The 9,942-nt window shown below is 43.0% G+C and overlaps 1 protein-coding gene across 1 annotated transcript; it reads left to right on the plus strand.

Annotated features, from left to right (window-relative positions):
* The first annotated feature begins 844 nt into the window (after nucleotides 1–844).
* rad51 (RAD51 recombinase) lies at nucleotides 845–9,483 on the plus strand. Its single transcript, XM_063001049.1, has 9 exons — nucleotides 845–875; nucleotides 3,642–3,737; nucleotides 3,929–4,066; nucleotides 4,142–4,259; nucleotides 4,344–4,530; nucleotides 5,489–5,602; nucleotides 5,733–5,862; nucleotides 6,886–7,007; nucleotides 8,301–9,483. The coding sequence occupies exons 2-9, from the start codon at nucleotides 3,651–3,653 to the stop codon at nucleotides 8,422–8,424; spliced, it is 1,020 nt and encodes a 339-aa protein (XP_062857119.1). The 5' UTR covers nucleotides 845–875; nucleotides 3,642–3,650; the 3' UTR covers nucleotides 8,425–9,483.
* Nucleotides 9,484–9,942: the final 459 nt, after the last annotated feature.

Consider the following 9,942-nt stretch of genomic DNA (forward strand, 5'->3'; position numbering starts at 1 on the left):
TGGTAACTCAGTGGTTAAGGTACTGGACTAGAAATCAGAAGGTGGGTGGTTCAAGCATCACCATTGCCAAGATGCCACTGTTGGGCCCCCGAGTAAGGCCCTTAACCCTTAAATGCTTGCATTGTATTTAGTCACTTCAAATAGAGGTGTCTGCTAAATGCTTTAAATATAAATGTAATCAGTTAAATCTGATCAGCATGTGATCAACAATCAATCACATTTAATAAATCTTTTTACCAGTCAGTTCACCCTGGTCAGGGTCGTGGTGAATCTGGTACTAACCAAATACATTTTTAGGAGTTTGGTGAGATCGTGGAAACAAAATCGATTTATTTTGGATTCATGTTTGAATTACAGATTCAGTTTCTTGGTCAGTCAGATGGTGCAGCAATTTATTACGCTAACCAAACACCACTGAGATTCAGGTTTGAATGTGACGGACACATTCAACATCCCTGTCGGTACAACCATTTTCATCGTCCACAAGTGGAAGTTCTTGGAACCACAAACTTTAACCTGTTCTCAGGCTAATTATAAGGAACCTGCAGCATAAAAACAATATTCTGGATCTGCTGCACCTAAAATAAAATGCAATCTGATGAAGACTGAATTAAATTGTTAGTGTGAAGGCTTTACTTAATTTTATGATTAATGGTAAAGCTGGTCTCCCCCCCCCGAGAGATTTGGCAGGAGCCGCCACTGCCGAAAATGTAAAACATGCAGAGGGTGATTTGGCCACACTGGATTTTATTACATCTCCGGACACACTGCGACCCTGTGTTTACGTACTTACGTAAGGCGCCTGCGTCATTACGTTTGGCGACGTCGCCTACCGAGCGGGAAAGTTCATTCGGATCTGAGGTGGATAGAAGGAGGTGAGTGTCCGACTGCTCTTATTTTATTCTTAATTAACTACGTACAAAATCGACTAACATTTGAATAAATAACCAGCGGTACACTTCATCTTCTATTGTCGATCTTTAATTGTGACATTATTTACATTATAAGTTAAAAAGCTGCGCTGCTAGGTGTTAGCCGGAGCTGCTGGATTCTCTGCTTACATAACGCTCATCAACAAACTGTTCTTTTACGTAACAGCGCTGTTTGTTCACACAGTAAACATAATTATAACTATGAAATACAGACAATAACATAACTGCTAGATAAGTGGTGTGATACCTCGATTTTAATAAATTATTTAAAAAGAATCCGTGGTTTGCAGACCAGCGAGTACTTTCTGCTTGAATCCCAAATCAACCCGTGCACCCTTTAAAAGGGCACTACTCAGAGTGAACAAGCGCATCTTTTATACCCTAACTAGTGCACTTCGTTTTACGTAAAGATCCATTTGGAACACACTTGCGTAATGTAGCAAATTAGGGGGATTTCTGTCATTTAGATTAGATTAGATTAGATTCAACTTTGTTGTCATTGTGCAGAGTAAACAAGTACAAAGCCAACGAAATGCAGTAGCATCTAACCAGAAGTGCAAGATAGAGATTATATACATATAATACACAGTTACACAGATAAGTGAAATGATAGATAGATTCAGCTTTATTGTCATTACACAAGTACGAGGCAACGAAATGCAGTTTAGCATCTAACCAGAAGTGCAGGATATACAGTATCTATAATATACATTATTTACAGTGGGTAAATAGCACTGGTATGAACAAGATCTATGAAGTTCAATATATTATTGGATAGATAGTTAGATAGATTGATTGATTGAACGTTGTCATTGCTCAGTACAGGTACAAAGCAACGAAGTGTAGTTAGCATCTACCAGAAGTGCACATAGTAGCATTGTGCAAAAAAAACTGAGAATATCAGTAAACATATACAGGGGTTGGACAATGAAACTGAAACACCTGTCATTTTAGTGTGGCAGGTTTCATGGCTAAATTGGACCAGTCTGGTGGCCAATCTTCATTAATTGCACATTGCACCAGTAAGAGCAGAGTGTGAAGGTTCAATTAGCAGGGTAAGAGCACAGTTTTGCTCAAAATATTGCAATGCACACAACATTATGGGTGACATACCAGAGTTCAAAAGAGGACAAATTGTTGGTGCACGTCTTGCTGGCGCATCTGTGACCAAGACAGCAAGTCTTTGTGATGTATCAAGAGCCACGGTATCCAGGGTAATGTCAGCAAACCACCAAGAAGGACAAACCACATCCAACAGGATTAACTGTGGACGCAAGAGGAAGCTGTCTGAAAGGGATGCTCGGGTGCTAACCCGGATTGTATCCAAAAAACATAAAACCACGGCTGCCCAAATCACGGCAGAATTAAATGTGCACCTCGACTCTCCTGTTTCCACCAGAACTGTCCGTCGGGAGCTCCACAGGGTCGATATACACGGCCGGGCTGCTATAGCCAAACCTTTGGTCACTCGTGCCGATGCCAAACGTCGGTTTCAATGGTGCAAGGAGCGCAAATCTTGAGCTGTGGACAATGTGAAACATGTATTGTTCTCTGATGAGTCCACCTTTACTGTTTTCCCCACATCCGGGAGAGTTACGGTGTGGAGAAGCCTCAAAGAAGCGTACCACCCAGACTGTTGCATGCCCAGAGTGAAGCATGGGGGTGGATCAGTGATGGTTTGGGCTGCCATATCATGGCATTCCCTTGGCCCAACACTTGTGCTAGATGGGCGCGTCACTGCCAAGGACTACCGAACCATTCTGGAGGACCATGTGCATCCAATGGCGGTGCCGTGTATCAGGATGACAATGCACCAATACACACAGCAAGACTGGTGAAAGATTGGTTTGATGAACATGAAAGTGAAGTTGAACATCTCCCATGGCCTGTACAGTCACCAGATCTAAATATTATTGAGCCACTTTGGGGTGTTTTGGAGAAGCGAGTCAGGAAACGTTTTCCTCCACCAGCAAAACTTGGTTAAACTCAGAGGTTTAAAGGTAGACATTAGCATTATACCACTATAAATAAATGTTTATTTTATTGTCATTGATTACGTCTGGGGTATTTTAAAGACTAATATTGGACAACAGGGACACTTGTTCTACTAAGCAGCTGAAATTCAATTTTCACATCTGCAACAGTGGGTATCTTCAGTTCCTAAACCATTACAGAACAATGTTCACAAGTAAAGTGATGGAACAGTGGTACACTAGCTCTCTCTTTCTTGGGCAAGGGTAACTCAGAGGTTTAGTTACTGGACTGGTAATCAGACAGTTGCTGGCTCAAGACCCACCACGGCCAAGTTGCAGCTGTTTTAATTGCTCGATTGCTTGGATTGTATTTGGTCACATTTGATGTCACTTAGGATATAAGCGTTTGCTAAATACTGTAATGTAAACATGCTTACTTAGGAAATAAAATGGGCTTAAGTCTGTTAAATATTGTATAGAATCCCTCACAACAGAACTTTTTGCTACCTGCGTTAGGTGATCCACAGTGGATCATTTGTCTGCATATTTGATTTGGCACAATTTTATGCCGGATGCCACTTTCCCTTGGTGTCTTCAACTGACTGGGCAGCTTGTTTGTTTACCTGCTCTGTGTAATTGTGGATTTTTTCGTTATTTGTCTAGTGCTTCAAATATGCTCAGACCTTCGGGTTATAATTATCCCATTTTTACCAATGATATCTGTAATGCTTTCCAGGTTAATAAGATGGCGATGAGTGTGAGCCGAGTGGAGGTGGAGGCAGATGTTGAAGAGGAGGAGAGCTTCGGTCCACAACCACTGAACCGTCTGGAGGTCTGATGTAGTTCTTATCCTTCCTAAAATGATTATCTGATGCTGCACAGTGCAGGCTGTAGAGTAATACATGTGCTAAATCTGACGTCTTTGTTGTCGCTGAAACAAAACGCTCTACACAGTACAATTGTTAGTTTGTGGTTGAACTGCATTTCTAAAGTGTTCCATGCCGTGGCATTTTTGTCATGCAGCAGTGTGGGATCAGTGCGAGTGACCTAAAGAAGCTGGAGGATGCTGGGTTTCACACTATTGAGGCCGTGGCTTACGCTCCTAAAAAAGAGCTGCTGAATATCAAGGGCATCAGTGAAGCTAAAGCCGACAAGATCTTGGTGAGAAACCTTTCTTGTTGTGCTGGAGCTTTCTGGCTGATTTTCTGCAGCTATTAAATACACACTTTGATGCAGGGTGAGGCGGCAAAGCTGGTTCCAATGGGCTTCACCACAGCCACTGAGTTCCATCAGCGCAGAGCGGAGATCATCCAGGTCTCCACTGGCTCTAAGGAGCTGGACAAACTGTTGCAGGGTGAGAAATGAGCACACGGTGGTCGTTTACTGGAAACTCTGGTGCTTCCGCAGTGTTTTAGTTATGTGGTTTTTTTCTGTATAGGTGGTGTAGAGACGGGTTCCATCACGGAGATGTTTGGGGAGTTCCGGACAGGAAAGACGCAGCTGTGCCACACTCTGGCTGTGACGTGCCAGCTGCCTATAGACCAAGGGGGAGGAGAAGGGAAAGCAATGTACATCGATACAGAGGGAACGTTCAGACCTGAGAGACTGCTTGCAGTCGCTGAGAGGTACAAGAACTTGCATTACACACATCAGGAGTACATGTGTTTTTCAGATTTAAAGATACGTTTTAGATTCCCGGTCACAGATCGGCGCTAGATTTGCCGGCTCGGGAGCAACTCGGCGTTCGCTCGGCAATCAAAACTCGGCTCTTGATCGCTAAGTGTGAACTACCCAACAACTCGATCCGACCGGATCGAGATATCTAGCATGTCAGATATCTGAACGGGTGTTTCCTGACTGGCAGTGAGTGCTATGTCGAACAGCCAATGAGAACGCGAGATACAGCGTGAGAAGAAATGCAGGGGCTTAATATAGTTTATATCATAATACACAGGTGTTACACACAAGTTTTACAGTATTTCTGACCTTATTGTTCTCTACAAAACACCCACGCTGCATTGCAAAAAATATTTATTAACCTCCAACTCACTACACAACAACCCAAGCCAAATCCACTAAGATTCATTTATTTTCTCTCTTTGTTTTTACGTGCACAAACTTTGATCGCTCGCTACTTGTGCATTTTAGGACGTGGTATCATTAAACCTTTCGTCACATCTCGCGTGTGTTTTCGTAACAAAACGATATTTGTGAGAGCTGAGAAGCCTGCCTGCGATTCCAGTTGGTGATAGATGGTGTAGTGTGAACTGTACAGCGACCCGGCAAATCAGAAAGTCGTGTAGTGTGAACTTGGCATAACTTAACCTAAGCACAAAAGTCGAATCAGGAGGCCATGCCAAGTTCAACAACTTCACCCTTATAGAATCAAAGCTGCTGTCTTCGTTTTTTTGACCCAGGAGACTTTCCGAACCACCACAATGAATTGAAGGTTTTTCTTGGGCAAAGTTGTTTGTGTTACAATCAATCAGTTACATAAAATGAACAGTTGCTAAAATTATTAAAACTCCTGGACTGCCATAAGATGCAAGTTTGTTACTAGTGTGTCTGTGTGCTTGTGTGCAGGTATGGACTGGTTGGCAGTGATGTTTTGGATAATGTTGCTTACGCTAGAGCTTTCAACACGGATCACCAGACTCAGCTGCTCTACCAGGCTTCAGCTATGATGGCTGAGTCCAGGTAACACTGTGGTTCCTTGTGGCTCTACTTTACATGTACTCTATCTTTTCAACCATGGCTGGTGTGCTGCAGATGTCCTGCAGACATTCCAGAATGTAATAAAGTAACATTCCCTCTCTGGTTATCTCAGATATGCTCTGCTGATAGTAGACAGCGCCACTGCACTGTACAGGACCGATTATTCGGGAAGAGGGGAACTTTCAGCCCGTCAGTGCCATTTGGGACGTTTCCTCCGCATGCTGCTGCGCCTCGCTGATGAGGTGAGAACCAGACATGGTGCCAAGATTAGATGTACCTCCTTAAAATAGAAATCTCACTGATGAAACACAATGTGTGAGCAGGTGGTATAAAATATACACTCCCCCCAGCTAGCTAGTGCCTTAAATTGGATATCTGTTTCTTTATTATATACATATGGGAATACAAGTCTGTAGAAACAACCTAAGGCAGATGAATGACTCCTATTAGCCAATCATTAGGTTGTTACCATGCTGCTACCAAAACATCTCAAGGGATAAACACCAGTGAGCCAAAACACCCATCTAACATGCTGTGGAAACAGCTCTGACCTGCTCAGACATCTGGAGGAGTTCTGTGGTATCTGGAACCAGAATGTAACTAAAAGCTCCTTCAATTTCTGTACGTTGTAAGGTGGATCGTTCTACTGTGCATCTTGGTGTACCTCTTCCACGTAAGAAAGTGGGATTTGTTGGATCACTTGACCTTCTGTTGCTCCGATTAACAGTTCCAGTGTCCTGGACAGAAGTTAGCATGGGCACTTTGACCCTTCTGTGACTTTGCTGCCTTGTATACATCTGCAGTTTGAGCCATAGTGTATCTGTTGGTCTGTACCAGACTTCATGGCAAAGGGCATAGAAGATGGATAGATATGATAGATAGACAGGATAGATATATTCTATCTGTCTATCTTTTTTTTTTCTTTTTTTCTTACGGCTGCCTGTGACTCAACTGTTGGAAATACTTCAACCCAGTTGTCTGATTATAATGATCTTATCTTTATCAAAGTCCCTCAGGTCTTTATACTAATCGGATCTGCTGCATTCAGGAACTACCATCAGCTTAACATCTAATAGATCCCTCATCCTCACATGCACCAGTGCTACAGAATACGCATTTCCGGAAACAAGCATGTACATGGAATTCGTTTATTTGTCTGTATTTTTGGTAGCTGTGTCGCATCCCACTGTCGTAACTAATCAGCGGGTTGTTTTTAGTTTGTTTCTCACAGCTCAGAGTGTAAGTCATTTTTTGTCTGTTTGTAGTTTGGTGTCGCTGTGGTCATCACCAATCAGGTTGTAGCTCAGGTGGACGGTGCTGCCATGTTTTCGGCAGACCCTAAGAAGCCGATTGGTGGAAACATCCTGGCACACGCTTCTACTACCAGGTAAGAGACATGATCCTCCTGATCTACACCTCCACCGCAGCTTGTTGTGGACATGTCCCAAACCCCACACACCCTATTCCCTACATAAGGTGGACATTAACACAATTTCCACTCCATTCAGGCTGTGTCCCAAATAGGGCTGGGTATCGCCACTAATTTCCTGGATCGATTCGATTCCGATTCACAAGGTCCCGATTCGATTCGATTTTCGATTCAATTTCATAAAGGTGTTCAGAGAACGAATGTGATAATTGTACAAAGAACGCTCATTATTAAAAATATTTGTGTATTTTGTTTACATAAATAATTAATCCCAAACAGAAAACAGTAACATTCATTTTTTATTATTATTTTATATGTCTGACATGCTACAACAGTGTAAATGTAATGTAAACATACACCTGGCTGTTGAACAGCTTATGCCAAGTTTACACTACACGACACTCTGATTAACACCTGGTCGCTGTAATGTTCACACTACACGACTGATCGGCGATGGGGGGTCTCACACTACACCATCTATCACCGGGGGGAATCACAGGCGAGCTTCTCTGCTCTCCAAAACTACGTTCTGTCACGAAAACACACGTGAGAAGTGATGAAAGGTTTAATGATACCACGTCCAAACATGCACATCAACAAGTAGCGAGCGATCAAAGTTTGTGCGCCGATGAAATAAATGAATCTGAGTGGATTTGGCAACACGAGCAGCATGGCTTGTTCTATAGTGAGTTGGAGGTTAATAAATATTTTGTTTTGTAGAGAACGATCAGGTCAGAAATACTGTAAAACTCGCGTGTGCTGATGTATTCTGATAGAAACTATATTGCGCTCCACCACCTGTTTACAACCTCTCCCCTGTGTTTCCCCTCGCTGTTTCTCACATCGATCGAGAGCCGAGTTTTGATCGCAGAGCGAACACCGAGTTCCTCCCGAATCCAGCACCGACCCGTCGCCGAGCGAAAATCAGTGCAAAGAGTTGTGTAGTGGTCAGAACCTGAGCTTCTGCCATGCTGAACTGATGTGCAGGTCAGATCTCGTTGCATGAAAAAACACTGGCTGGTCACGCGAAATTAAAGGGGGTAACAGATTTCCGCGTGCACCGTAAAAAGGGGCGTATTTAAAAGATCGATCTCGCGTTTATATGAATCGATATCGGATCGTTCAAATAAAGATCGATTCGAATCGAAAAATCGATTTTATAAACCCACCCCTAGTCCCAAACCACACACACTTTTTATAATAAAGTGCTCATAAGTGTAAGCTATGTTCTCAACCTTTTTTCTCTGTTAGGTTGTACCTGAGGAAGGGCAGGGGCGAGACCAGGATCTGTAAGATTTATGACTCTCCGTGCTTACCAGAGGCAGAAGCCATGTTCGCCATCAACGCAGACGGAGTTGGCGACGCCAAAGACTGAGAGAGAGAGAAAAAAAACTGCTGTGTGTATTCATGACACACACAGGCTGTGCTCGGAACACTCACTCGCTCTCTCACTGTGTGTGGATCAGCTGATATTACAGATAGATGTTTGATCAGATAGATCTGTGGATGCATTCACAGTTGTTCTACATCCGTGTAGTATAGAAATCAAAACACGAGACAGTTAATCGAACCTAGCATTGCCTATGGATGATGTTTGGGACTGTATCTGATCACAGTTCTGATTAATGCCGGATTTCTGCACTAGTGATGTCATTGTGTCCATCAAGAAGACAGAGTCCAGTGTACGTTTTTATTCAAAGGGCCTTGCTCAGGGGCCTGGTGGTGGTGGGCTTTGAACCAGAGACCCTCTAATGAATAGTCCAGTATCCTTAATGGCTGTACTTAATAGATGCCAGACACAGTGGTCTTCTTGTTTTATCCAGACACGATGACATCATCGGTCCAGGTTCCTCTGGCCTTTTTAAGGACAGTTTGGGGAAAAAAAAGTGCGCTCCCTTTTTCCTGGTCATCCGACATTACACAGCCAGTTGTGACAGTTCCTGTTTTCATGGTCCCAGGTACCCAGGAGGATCTGAGACGCTAGTAACCAAGTTTCTGTTTCTCCTGCTCCATTACACACACCAAACTGAAATGTCCAAACCAAGTCAACCACCTCATAAACCTTAGATTTTTGTTTGTTTTTGTTAGCTAATGCTACATGGCTGTTACTGTAAGATTTAAGACAGCTCATGATCTGTTTTGGTTGAAAAATTCGGGGTTAGCGCCACCTGCAGGCTGACTGAACACTTAACTGAGTCGTGTTCGCGCAGTGTAAACAGCCGAAGACCGCGGGTACAGCGCCCCCTCTAGGTGGATAAAGAGTACTGCGAGTATAATTTACTACTGTTCTCTCTTTTTGAGGTGGTGGTGGTGATGAATACCAGGCTTGATTTAGTTTGCTCTGTATTTCTGTTTGTACTTGTCCTTTTTCATATTTTGTTTGTAATGTAACTATACTTTCTGTACATAAAAGAATTAAATGTCTTATTATTAATGGAGATTAGTTGTGCATCTCTGCTTGGGAGACGACTTCATGATTCCTGTGATGTGGTAGATGGACGTAAAATTAAGCAGAAAAAGCCACACCCGGACTACAGCTGGCGGCTGCCTAGTTCAGATCATTTGTTACGTGTAGTTTTTTTACAGGTGCCATCAAACTAGCCCTATTCATATGGGCACATGAGTCACCAGCTGTAGTCAGTCAATCATGATCATTATTGAGAAATTGAGAGGCCAGAATCAAGTGTAGTACAGAGTTTGTGTTGTGTAGTTTGAGTAGTGGTAGCTCTGTGGTTAAGGTACTGGCCCTGATCTAAAGGTTGGTGGCTCAAGCCCCACCTCTGCTTGGTTGCCATTGTTTGGCTCTTGAGCAAGGCTCCCACTCACAGTGGTAAGCTGCTTTAGATAAAAGAATTTGCAAAATGCCATAAATGTCTACGTATATTTTTTGACC

Source organism: Trichomycterus rosablanca, chromosome 9, assembly GCF_030014385.1.
Source record: "Trichomycterus rosablanca isolate fTriRos1 chromosome 9, fTriRos1.hap1, whole genome shotgun sequence".
In the NCBI taxonomy this organism is placed as follows: Eukaryota; Metazoa; Chordata; class Actinopteri; order Siluriformes; family Trichomycteridae; genus Trichomycterus; species Trichomycterus rosablanca.

Bases quoted from the DNA above. Each gene is read 5' to 3' on its own strand.
- rad51 (XM_063001049.1), top strand. From the start codon at position 3,651: ATGGCGATGAGTGTGAGCCGAGTGGAGGTGGAGGCAGATGTTGAAGAG. The intron at 3,738-3,928 runs GTCTGATGTAGT...TTTGTCATGCAG, and splicing joins AACCACTGAACCGTCTGGAG to CAGTGTGGGATCAGTGCGAG. The intron at 4,531-5,488 runs GTACAAGAACTT...GCTTGTGTGCAG, and splicing joins CTGCTTGCAGTCGCTGAGAG to GTATGGACTGGTTGGCAGTG.